This window comes from Pongo pygmaeus, chromosome 8 (assembly GCF_028885625.2).
Source record: "Pongo pygmaeus isolate AG05252 chromosome 8, NHGRI_mPonPyg2-v2.0_pri, whole genome shotgun sequence".
In the NCBI taxonomy this organism is placed as follows: Eukaryota; Metazoa; Chordata; class Mammalia; order Primates; family Hominidae; genus Pongo; species Pongo pygmaeus.
Genome location: NC_072381.2, coordinates 81709578 through 81722975, shown reverse-complemented (window position 1 = coordinate 81722975; position 13398 = coordinate 81709578). Strand labels below are relative to the sequence as shown.

The following is a 13398-nucleotide window of genomic DNA, read 5'->3' as shown; positions in this document are numbered from 1 at the left end:
AAAACTGAATTTTGACAACTCATATACCATATATTGGAAGCAAGCACGAAAAAATCTCCTAGAAACATTGGACTTTTGCTTCTGAGTGTCCATAATGAAAATATTTGAGTTCCAGCTAGACCAGTAGGGTCTGTGGTTCTCAAAATGCCAGTATAGGAAACTTTGCTGAAGTTGTATAAAAGAAAAAGAATGCCAACATAAGGGTGCTGACGTCCCTGATGATTTGCCAGACATTACTCCCAGAAACTTAGACCAAGACTTTCTACAGGTAAGAAGAAACTGGTATACTTTATGTAAAAGGTGCCATGACTGGGACCACCCACCTTTAAAAGGTGGAAATGTGTTGGACATCTCATTGTTTTCTTTTCACAGCGATTTCTTACAGTGGTCAGCACCTTCCCATAGAGTTATGGGTAGCCTGTCACTCAGAAAAGTCCCTCAATGACATCTCACTGGAGACTTTCTTCCCTCTGAACTTGGGTAAACATTGTATTACCTAGAAGTCCAGAAATTGTCCATATATTTTCACAAAGGCTTTCTCAGACCTGCTTTGCAGGAAACTTTTCGTGAACTCAGCAACTCAGACCTATCACTTAACTTCTGGCAGAAATTATCCAAACCCAGATTATACTAAGTCCTTTAGGATAGTTCTAGTTTCTCCCCCAACCCGCTACCTGGCCCCAGGCAGCACTATGTCTAGTGACATACTGTGTTAGCCAAGAGCAAAGCGCCAGGCACTTCATTTACATTATGACACTGGAATCTCTGCTGACAATACCCAATACAAAAATGACAAGTCATTCAAGCTGCTTTGTTACTGGAGCATGCACAAGCCCCCATGACCCGGCACCCTTAATGTTTTGATAATTTTAAAAAAGCTGTTAAATCACACACACAATAGGATGTCTGTCCTTAAAACAAAACTGGAGGCATTTTATAGCTAAACAATTTTATTGGCTTTTTGTGAAATAAAAAACACACAGCAAACCACCATGGTTAAAGGCCATAATCAGCATCAACCAAATGAACCAGCCACTTGGTTACAGTAGCTGATAACAACACTAGTGGATATTATTGCTTATACCCCAAGTTCATTTATACGTCCACTACATTTTGGCAAGATTACAATCAAATGGGAGCTTTGGTTGTAAAATTTCAACTATGACTACTCATTGAAAACTCAACTTCTACCATTTTATGATGGGATACATGTCAATTCTTCTGCATCTTGACGTTTATCCTCTCCTGTCTCCTTTCTCCTTCCATTAATAAGATTTACAAGCCTATTGAAAAAAATTAAGGTAGATGCATTTGTAATTATCCCTACTCTACTGCCTCCTCTTTTGTCATGACAAGGTGATGCATTTCTGGGCCTCTCCTAAGATCTTCTATCTGGTGTGTTTCCACTGCCAGTAATAAATGCCCATCTGTAATCTAGATAGATTTTCAAATGCATATGGCTGTCAACATTGGGGTTTGGACTCAACTGTCTCATTTCCATCTTCTGAAAAGCTAGAAGAAAAAATAAAAATAAAAACAAAATCAACAGTCCTTGGCATTAGTAACTTGACCTCCCGACAGAATGAGCCCCACCCCCTGCCACATTAACATCCCATGGCAGGTGTGGAGCTGTGGCCTTGAAATGCTCTCTGTGTGTGTATGTGTGTGCTGTAACATTTTAATTTACAGAGAAGCAATGACTGACTGCCTCACGAAAGCTCCCCTGCTCTCACACGTCTAGTTTAACACTGAAAACTCAGAATGAGAAAGAGTCAGAACTAACTCACAATAGCACCATTTCCTAGACTCTTGGAATTAGATTCCTTTCCGTGTAGGAGAACGCAGGCGCCCAGCCTCCAGCTTTGTGCTTTCACAGGCTCCCAATGCATTTCAGCAGAAGTGGGTGGTCTGCCTTAGCCTACTTCTGCAGCAACATGAATTTTCCCTGGGAAGAGTTAAAAATATGGGTCTTACAAAGTGAAGTTGGCCACAGGTGAGAAGCCTGAGGAAGCCTGTTTCTGGTGGTGAGATGTGACAAGCCTGTAGATGGCAGGAGGGAGTCCAGGGACCTTTTCCCTTGCCCATCTCAATTCAAGTCAGTGAAGAATCTGCATGCAGAAGCATGGCAAGTTCAAGGAATACTGAGAGACGTAAACCCTAATACAGCAATCCGAACACCAGCGCACTAATGGTATCTTATGTATTCAGGTCCACCAGTGAGTTTGCCCTGGATAATGCTGGGATTTAATAAGCCCTTCTAATGATTATAAAGATTGTCCTCTTGAAACTAGACATTGGAAACAACAGAATATTTGATATCACTATATTTTACATGGCACATATAACCATATAATTACCAGCACTTAACACGGCAAATATTGTAAATACACATTCTTGGAGTTGACTTTGTAATTACACTGATGTTATTCAACAGAACAAAGATTAAACACTCTCCAATTTGCACTTTGGGAGATTTCAGTCCCCTCCTTCCTTTCACAACAAGAGGATAACCCTCTAATTACGCAATAATGCTCGGTGGTCATGTGGGCAAAGAGAATCACAGGGTGACTTCATAGTCAATTGTGGCCTGTAAAATAAAGTAATACACAGTATTTTCATTTCAACAAAATACAACAGACCATATAAAAATATTTTCCAATTTGGAATCAGAAACATGAAAGCTGGATTTTTTTTCTTTGTATAAAAAGAAACAAAATAACAGACTAAAGTTTATTAAGCCTCCTAACAAAAAAAATATACGTATCAGTTTAAGGAATGCAGTGAGAGTCAGCTTCCCTTTTTGTCCAGGCTCATTGATGGTGAGCTTGTGCTTTGATCCTAACAAAGATAAATGCACAAAAGTGGAGGAAGGTCAGTGCCTGAAACCTGAACTATGTTGTATCTCTAACAAGACGAATTTTACAGTAGTGCTTTGAAAAGTGGTGGATCAGATCACTGACTGGTTTTTGTTTTTTTGTTTTTTTTCTCTTCCTCTTCAGGCCACTGCTGGAGATGAATTCCAGAAGCACCACTTTCGTCTTGAGCGATGCTTATTTAGTGCAATATCTTCCTTCTCTCGTTCCCTTTTCACACGCTGGTAGTGATCTTCTTCCTTCAGGTACCACACAGGGGGCCAGCGGTGCCTCTCGAAGTATTCCTGGTTGTCTGGTGAAGGAAAGATGCAGACCATAAGACCTGCGGTTCATTGATGCCTTTTATGTGCTAGGCCTTGAGCTTAAAGCTTCTCAGATATCCTCTCAAAAACGTGATGTGGCAGAGACTGTGATTAGGGCCATTTGCAAAAGGCGACACTAACGTTCTGAGAGGAAGAATCTCTTACCTGTAGTCATGCAGCTGGGCACAGAGAATCTGAACCCAGGACCATCTGATTTCAGAATCTAAGCCTGCTCCTAAGCTTGTCTCCCTAAACAAGGGGAAGCCCACCAACTCTGCACTCTCTGCAACAGGGCACCCTGGACTCCAGCCCACCCAACTCCCCTCATCATCAAGTTCTCCAAAGAGAATTCCCAGCCTTCAATTCCTTATGTCATCTCACATTAATATGTGACCACCAGCCAGTCTCAAGGAATTATCCACGAGCTGCCTGCTGACCATGTTCCTTTCCAGGGACATAGAAGATAAAAGCTTCCATGAGAGGTGAGGAGAGCTGGATGAATGGGGGCCTCACACAGTCTCACCTGCAGATTTTGATTTGATTTCCTTGCGGAACTTGGAGCATACACTGTTGTAGTTGGTGCAGATGTGGTGCAAACACCAGGCGGCCAACTGGTGGGCATTGTGAAACTGCAGAAAAGTGAGCAAAAGGAGGGTAAGACTATTTTCTAAAGAGGGGCTACAAAGAAATTGGGGAAGCCATTTTAAGGGTGAAAAGAAATGAAGGGCTTATATAACTAATTCAGTAAACCTCTTGTTTTGACCTCAATGTTTTGACTTTGGCCATGGCTCCAATGCCAGCCAATGTAGTGCTGGGCACACCCCTCCCTTCCCTGCTGTCATAGGTGCACCAAAAATAATTGCTGTATCAAATCATGAGCTTAAAGTACGCCTCGCCTTCCCACCCTCCCCTGCCACCTGGCCCTCTAGTGCTAAACAACCGTGGCCTCTGGAAGGCACCAGCCCACAGCAGAAAGCAGCGATGTCATCTCTGTTTAAGGAAGCCTCGGCAATGGAATACTTCGTGTCGCATGTCAGAGGTCAGCTTGCTGGGGCCAAGATCCGAAAGAGGAGACTGCAGAATGTGTGACTGTCCTATACCTCTCCTTTGGTTACATAAGAAGAGCAGGCGGTATGGGCAGGGTGGAGAGATCCAGATACTCCACCCTTCCATTCTAAGCAATGCTCAGGAAGGTGGCAGCTGAGGTAGCTATGATTAAAAAAGACTAGATCCTCAAAAATCAACTGTCAACTCCCCCATTCCCTTCCCAGACCTGGTGGGCCTGCCGTGATCCCTCACTTTCTGTCTGTGTCCTTCTCTGATATCCCTTCTGTTGTCTGTCGCTCTTGATGTTTCTTTGGTCAGGTGGAACCCTAGAACCTACAGCATGCTTCCTCTGTGGCCCCGTATCTCCACTGTTAGGCCAACAGAAAAGCCAGAGACCTCAGAAACCCACTCAAGAGACTCACTGAAAATCACAACCCAAACATCGGAGACAGTTTTAGCTGGTGCTTCCAACTTCTCTTGATGTTAGATTTCTCTCTGAAAACAAGACTGGGGCAGTGTTCTGCCAGGTGGGTTTGTTCTAGCTTGGGAGAGCCAATTGTGTGCATTTCTTCCCTACTTTGAGTTTAGTGACTTCATACGTTATAATCAGCCACGATGGGAATATTTATATCATAGAAATTGGCAAATGCAACAGATTGGGGTCCCACTTGCCCCCAAGCTGACTGTTAAACACTTACCAGCACATCACTAGGTTAGGGTCTAATGAATGAGCATGGGAGAATCCATCCTAAGCTCTTCCTGCCAAGGCTTGTCAGGGATTAGCAATAATCATATTATTTCCCTGTAGTGGGTGTGTGTGGGGATAAGGTGGGAACACAGTGCAACAAACAGACACAAATGCAAATCATTTCCTCAAGTGAATGGTCCCAATATGAAATTCTGGATCATTACATTTTTCTCTAGGAGGAATACTTGCTGGAGAGAGTACAGGTTATAAACCATCCCCTGGAACTATTTCAAAAGACCCCACATTCCAAGTGTGAACAACCAGTTTTGATGAGGGCTTGCTGATTCGACTGCATTAGATGTCTATTCTCAGTTTCACTGTAATCCCTAATTGGATTTTAATAATTTGTGTTTGTGTCTGTTTCCCTTACTCGCCTATGATTGCCCTGGGGCAGAGGATCTACCATTTATATGTACACGGCCTTTGCCTAGGGCAGTGCCTGGTATTTGGGGAGAAAAATAACAAATACTTGTTGAATGCTAAGTCAAAATGAATAGGTCGCTGTAAAGTTCAATTCCGCCTTTTCCCCCTTTTGCACCAGAGCCATCTCCTCTGGCCACAGTAGGAAGGGCCTGAGCAGCACCTGCTAGATGCCACCTCCTCTCCCTGAAACCACCTCCTTTCCTTTGATTGAGAAATATTGATTTAAATGGACTGACCTAAGACTTAGTAAGCCATTGTCTTAACAAAGAGGGAGCACAGGAAGCCAAACCCAACAGGCCGAAGAAAAGACTGAGGAATTTATTCTTAGTTCCCTCAGAGTGTAAATTCATTGTTAATCAGCCTATGCCAGGGACTAGATAATTCTGCAGATGTGCCTGGCATTCTAAGAGGGCTTACACTCTTCAGTGCTCACTCTTGAACATTCTCTCCCACTTCATTCTCAAAATAATCTGTAAGGTTGGTAGGATGCAAATTGTCATCCCATTTCCTGTGGATGAGGAAAGTGAGGCAGAGTTTAGCTTGTGCTTTGGGGAAGTTACTCCATGGTGAAGCTGAAGCTGAATCTTGGACCTTCTCTGGAAGAAGAGGGCATGTCTGTATTGGGATTATGTTATTACAACCTCAATATTAGCAACTTCTGACTTTAGAAAACTCCAGGACAGCTGCAATGAGATGTTCATTAACAGGGGAGACACTACGGGGCTTCAGGGAATTCTAGAAACTGTCTCTTGTTGGCCAAATACATGTCCAAGAATTCAAAGAAGGAGGAGAGACAAAACCTCCCCCAAGTGATTTTCCTACATGTGAAGCTGACGCCTTAGGGGACAATGGGACTGGCATGGGGGTGGGGACCGTGTTGTTTATTCAAATGAAGCCCAGCAGGCTGAATGGTACATAAAAGGTAAAACTCTCAGATCTTCTTAGTGTACACAGGGGGCCTCTGTGACTCAGTGGTGACATCTTTATTTAGACAGATGCAACAATGGAATGTTTTATCAGCATTAAATGAACTGATTGAACACACTTAAAAGGTGAAAAGCAAACTGTTACAAACCTGAGCCAATTCCAAGTAAGAGAGCACTTCTCCGTCAATGCCCACGCCACTCGTGGCGGCTTTGGTCAACTCCTGAACGGCATGCTGTTCTGGGGAAGAGAGAGGGGGCCGGAGAACATTAAACCACGCCCTGCAAGCCAGGTAGCTTGCCTGGAGGGTTGGTCTGGGACCACTTAAGAAGGGAGGAAATGTGGGACACAGCTCTGGGCAGACATCTGAATTAAATCCAGAAGCTGCTCTGATGTGTGGTCTTTCACTGCTTGGGGTTCTGGTGCCAGCCACTTCACCCACACCTCTGGGGACTCTAGTTCATGGCTCTGAAATAGCCAGAATCCTCCAGACCTGCAATGTTCTGTGCAGGATGATAACTCCTGGCCACACGAGACTATTTAAACTTAAATTACTTAAAATTAAATGAAATTAAAAGTTCAGCTCCTCATTCACGCTAGCCACAGTAAGTGCTCAACAGCCACATGTGGCCACTGTTTGGACCATCCAGATATGAAATGTTTCCATCACTGCAGAAGGTTCTACTGGATGGAGAGGGTCTAAACAGTCTAGCACCTTCCTAGAGTCCTCTAGACTTTAGACACGTTCCTGTTTGACAGTTTCCCCACTCACATCACTGCAATCCTTAATACCCCTGATGGTGAAGAGGTTGAATGACAGAGGAATGAGTCTATTTGAGGAATTAAAAATGTGATTGCATACGTCTGTCTCAACGGCTACAGATGGATGACATATTGTTCAGCCTCTTGGATTCTAAAGACTGGGGAGACCTGCAGTTAGAGGTAACAAAAATGCAGTAGGAAGAGCCATTTCTGCTTGGGAGCTTGAGTCCAAGGCTTCCAAGCTGAATTTACGTTATGGTCTGAAGCTAGGCCATCTCTTGCCTTTGTAAGGGCTGTCACCTGCCTCTGAGACTGACATGTGACGGTACAGCCTTGGCTCAGCATTTCTAGGTCTTTGACATTGATGTTATCTGTAGCATTGCATTTGTTCTTCTAATCCAGCACATTGTCCAAATCATGCTTACTTTCTGCTCCAGCTCTGCACGCTTATTGGTCAGTATGCCTATATCTGGTCAATATAGTATCGGGAATGGAATGATTTCTTTGGCACAAACCTCCTCAACTGGATTGAACTATTTGGAACTAAATTTCCCAGAGAAGTCATCTGGGCTTTGTCATTTTAAGTAACTGCAACATTTCCTGACATTTATTTAACACTGGCTCACAAAGCATTGTCACTCTAGAAACTGATTTTTAAACACCATGTTCTAAACACTCTATACTAGACAGTACAAAGCAAATACTATAAAGGATTAAAGGAATCATCTTGAGAAGCTGTATATTAAATAATCATAACAGTAATAACAGCATTTAATAACTACACTAAATGTTCATAGAAGTCTAGAGTTCACACAAAAAGCTTTTTTAGGTCAGTTAAAAAAAAACTTTCATGGAGAAATCAATCCCATGTTTCACTGCCAGACTTAATATTTAAGCAAAACTGGTATTAGTCTGAGATTGATCACAAAACTTTCTGGGCAGATTTGGCTCCAAATTACATTTGACAGTTTCAAAAATAAATAAAAATTTATCCTCAGGAATAACTTATAAAACCTGTATATAGTTAGATGGCTTGGAACTCATGTTTCTGAAAAAAGTAATTGCCCACTGAAGCCTCCCAGAGTGAGTATTTTAAAAAACTAGTGCACTCATTTGGATCTATTAAGTATATTGGTTAAAAACAGTTTTTAAAAATAAATCTAATATTGATGCCTCAGCTCGCTCTTTCTATCTAACTGGGGAGGAAGTAGGACAAAGAGAGGACTTTGATCTCCAGGTGGTTGTGTGTAGTAGAAACCTGGAGGACAGAGAAATTAATCTTTTATTTTTTCTAAAGACATTGCCAGAAAGTCGAGTGCAGATAGGACTGGTTGGTTTGTTCATACATTCGTATTCATTCATTCAATTGTTCAACAAATATTTATCAAAAGCTAATATGCTCAGGCACTCAGAAGAAAGGCCAGTGAACAAGACAGGCACTGTTTATCTCTGCTTTGATGGTTAATAGGAATCAACTAAACATTGTGATAAACCCCCAGCTTGCAACTTAACTCCTCTGGTGTAAAGTGAATGAGGCTGAAGATCTGAATTCCAGAGAAAGGCATTTAAGTGCATATATGCTATGCAGACCTGCTTCAGCTTCCCAACTGAACAAATCTAGAAATGATACATAAGATTTTGTGAAGTTAAGCCAAGTTTCCCTTTTTTCTCTTTCTCCCAAAATGAACTTGACAATGTCAGAACATTTTCTAAAATAGCTTTAAGAAAACCACTTACATAATGCTTACTATGTGCCAGACGCTGTTCTAAGGACTTTATATTTTAACTCATTTAATCTTCATAACAGCTCTATGGCTGAATAATATTAGCCCCATTTTAAAGAGCGAGAAAGCTGAGACACAGAGCTAAGGTTACAGGACAAAGTCACCTGGTCAGTAAATGGTGGAGTCAGGGTTTGATCTGAGGCAATCTGGCTCTGTCATCTGTTTTCCTAAACAGTGCATCTACTGGCTTCTTAAAGACTGTGTCTGTGCACTTATTATGGAGATAATGTTGACAAAATAGTTTTATTTCAAACTCTGGCGTGCACAAATGACTCAGCATGCATACAGCGTGTGCCTCAAGGGCAGGGGTCATGCATTACTCACCTTCATAGCTGTATCACCTAACAGGGCCCACCACAGAGTGGGTGCTTAAGAAATATTTGTTGAATTGAATTGGGCTGTTTGATGCAATTTGATTAATTCATATCATTCTACACAAGACAGTCCTATTTTGGGTGATAAAAAATCAATTTTTATTCTCTGTAAGAATATTTTTACTTAAATGTGATTTTGATAAATATGACAGACACTGCGCGGCCCTGAGTCATCAGCCTTACCTGCAAGTGCAACCAAGTGTGGCAGGCAAAATCTGTTTGCCAAGGCAATTAATTCCAGCGGGTCCAGGTCCAAGTTAGGAGACAACTGCTTGGTATAGAGATAATCCAATACTGCTTGCATTGATATCTTGTTTATGTTCGGGAGATACACCTGAAATGTTATACAAAAAGCTAAATTCTGCTGCAGAAAGCAGGGAGTGGGCACATTTTCAGGCTATGCTGCTTATAAATATCCTGTGTGACTTGATACTGGTGAGTGTTGGACACCTGCTTTGAGGCTGTGCATAGGAATCCTTCAGTATTTATGACTTTAAACATAATGGTTTGATTTGCAGATGACAAAAGAGTGGAGCTGCCTGACACAGCCTGACATGGAATTTTTAAATGACTATTTGGACTTCTAAATCAGACAAATGGACTGGAAATGTATGATGACATTAGGGGCCCTCATGCCAAGCACCTTATAATACTCTATTGTAGGGAAAGAAATCTCCTAGCAACATGACAAGTGTTGGGGGGAGCTGCAAACCACACTGTTGCTGACATGATGGAGCCTAGCTCTCCAAGATGTCAAAAGAGGGGATGAGCAACCACCCTAGCTGCCACAGTGACCAGCTTGATTTCGAAATTCTGTCAGTATATGCACAATATATTACAATGTACTACACAATGTATACACTTCATTATTTTTTCCTACAACCACATGGATTCAGAACTACTGGAACATTATCAGTTATCAGTAGATTCAGAGAATCCAAAGGACTCCTTGCTTGGGACTTCCAGGGGAGTATGACTGGGTACAGTTGAACTGTCCCCTGTAGGATTCTCACAGTCTCCTTCCTGAGTGCCTGTAGTTGTCCAAATAAATGCATGCTGGAGTTTGCCAGAGAGGCGGGCACTGCCTGGGAGGTGGAGAGCTGTAGAGGTGTGCATGGATTAATGGAGATGTACACTGTGTAGCAGCTACTCTTTATTTTAGGTCTGTAACTCCATGAGACACGCCCTGGAGTAGTTCAGAATGGTACCACTTGGATTTCTGGAACATTGACAATTATAAACATTAATCATAATTGAAGGCATCCTATGCACCAGGCACTGCACTAAGCTTTCCACACACATTCTTTAATTTGATGCTTATATCTGCCCTAGAGAGAAGAGACTTACTTTTTTACAGAAAAAGAAATGGAGGTTCAAGGGGGTTAATTTAAATCTTGTGTCCAAGGTCACAGAGCTAGGAAGTAGTGACTGGGATTTAAACCCAGGGAGTATGATGCGAAAGCATATGTTCAGAATTGCTCTGCGGTGCTGGAAACGTTTAATGCCAAGGAAACAAAGGTTTGAGTTACAGAACAATAAAGCATCATATTTTATTAATGGTTTGTAAGAATTCTACTTCAAAAGAATGAACAATTATGAACTTCTTTTTCTTTCTTTTTTATTTTAGTTTTTTTGAGACAGGATCTAACTCTGTTGCCCAGCCTGGACTGCAGTGGCTTGATGATAGCTTGGGCCTGGGCTCAAGCAATCCTCCCACCTCCACCTCCCTAGTAGCTGGGACTACAGGCAGTGCCACCATGCCTGGCTAATTTATTTTATGATTTTTTTTTTTTTTTTTTTTTTTGTAGAAATGGCGGGCTTGCTATGCTGCCTAGGCTGGTCTCAAACTCCTGGCCTCAAGTGATCCTCCTGCCTTGGCTTCCCAAAGTGCTGGGATTACAGGCACGAGCCACTGTGACCAGCCAGTTATGAACTTCTTAATTCTGGTACTTAATAAACATCTATACAACATATAAAGATATATATCTATATATTATATAACATCTTTATAACATGGTTACATCTATATATTTTGTATGATTGCATCTCTCTCTCCATACACATGCACGTGCACACAAACACACACACACACACTCAGGCACACACGTGCATGGAGCCAGCCCTCTCTATCTGTGGGTTCCACATCTGTGGATTCAACCAACTGTAGATCAAAAATATTTGAAAAATAAAGACATGACTGCTTCTGTTCTGAACATGTACAGACTTTTTTCTTGTCATTATTCCCTAAACAGTACAGTATGACAACTACTTACATAACATTTGCATTGTATTAGGTTCTAGAAACACTCTACAGATAAGTTAAAGTATACAGGAGGATGTGCACAGATCTATGCAAATACGTTGACATTTTATATGAGGAATTTGAGCATTCATGGATTTGGGTGTCTGAGTCAGGAGGATGGTCCTGGAACCAGTCCCTCACAGATATTGAGGGATGACTGTGTGTGTGTGTGTGTGTGTGTGTGTGTGTGTGAGAGAGAGAGAGAGAGAGAGTGAGAGACAGTGAGAGAGAGAAAGAGAGTGTATGTATGTATGTATGTATAATGGCTCCACATTCTATAAGGTGCTTATGGCTTATGCATTCTGGCAGTGTGGCTCCAGAGCTGTTTAAGCTATAGAAACTTTCTTTGTTATTCTCCTATGCAGCCACCAGACACCTCAGAGAGGGAATATCCTTTCAGATAGGTAGACCTGTCCCTTAACGTATCATGGGGAAGGTTTAGAAAAATTCCTAGCAATAGTAAGACATTTATCCCCCACTTTCTGATATGGTTGGTGAAAACGACAATTATGATTCCATAAATAAGTTACATAAGTCATTACCATAAACGATTTGACAAGCATGATCATTTCAGGTTTCCAGCACAACCTCGACAACAAATAGAACTCAATGAGTTGAAACTATTACTGGGATTATTTTAAAATAAAGTAGCTGTTGTGCATGCTAGATCATCTGCAATATACAGATGTTGGAATATTATTCTTCCCTTCAACCAGCTGTATCTACATATGAATAAGTAGTTATTCAACTAAATCTAGCACCAGTTACACTGCGTGTATGCTCGCATACACATATGTTTACATACATATGCATTTATCTTACACAAATAATGGATTTATTTACAGATATCCATACAAATTTGTTTCTGTGTGTAGGAACATGTAACATTTCATTTCTTTGATGAAATAATGTTTGGATTAGTGATATGGTTTGGCTGTGTCCCCACTCAAATCTCAACTTGAATTATAGCTCCCATAATTTCCACGTGTTGTGGAAGAGACCTGATGGGAGATAATTAAATCCTGGGGGCAGGTCCCCCCAGACTATTCTAGTGGTAGTGAATAAGTCTCCTGATATCTGATGATTTTATAAGGGGTTTCCCCTTTTCACTTGGTTCTCTCTCTCTTGCCTGCTGCCATGTAAGATGTGCCTTTTGTCTTCCACCATGATTGTGAGGCCTCCCCAGCCATGTGGAACTGTGAATCCATTAAACCTTCTTTCTTTATAAATTACCCTGTCTCTGGTATGTCTTCATTAGCAGCGTGAAAATGGACTAATACAATTAGTATAGTTTTTTTAGATAATTGAAGGTTAAGTTGTAAACTTTAAAATTTGAACCGTTTTAATAGTGAAAGTATTTTACAAAGCGCTAAGTGCTCTAAGATGTTAGTAATTGTTAATATACCAAGTCCCAGAGCTTCCTGTTAATACCTGCTCTCTCAGAGATGGAGATGTCTGGTGCTTCGGAAAACAATGCCTCTCGTGATAGTGCAAGAGCCTGGGGCAGGCCCAGGGATATATCACTAAAATGCTGTGTGACCTTTGATACATCTCTCACCCTCTCTCACCCTCAGTCTCGTCATCCATTACATGGGAGGAATTTGGAATAGATGCTATTAAAAGTTTTTTCTTCTTCACGGAAACTCTGGGTTTTGAAGATCTTCAGATTACCTTAGCATTTTTTGGCAAGAGTGTGTTCTAAGTCATTGCTTAAAGAAGAAATAGCAAAATGAACATCCTAAATAAAAAGAAACTATTTCTGGCTGCAGCAGATTACAGATTCCAGTGAGCAGCCCTGCCCAAACACCCTCAATGCCCTCAAAGTGTTCTGATGTTTGTAATCACCTATGACCTGCTCT

General features: G+C 41.5%; 1 protein-coding gene across 20 annotated transcripts in view; it reads right to left on the bottom strand.

Annotated features, from left to right (window-relative positions):
* Positions 1-932: 932 nt before the first annotated feature.
* Positions 933-13398, bottom strand: part of RHOBTB1 (Rho related BTB domain containing 1) — a 132563-nt gene continuing 120097 nt past the window's right edge. For all 20 annotated transcript variants that reach the window (XM_054435798.2, XM_054435789.2, XM_054435785.1 and 17 more), the window contains 4 exons: positions 9421-9571; positions 6469-6557; positions 3699-3804; positions 933-3165 (listed from right to left, as the gene is read on the bottom strand). In XM_054435798.2, the coding sequence (XP_054291773.1) occupies positions 2996-3165; positions 3699-3804; positions 6469-6557; positions 9421-9571 (516 nt within the window). In that variant the 3' untranslated portion in view covers positions 933-2995. The remainder of the gene's footprint in view (positions 3166-3698; positions 3805-6468; positions 6558-9420; positions 9572-13398) is intronic.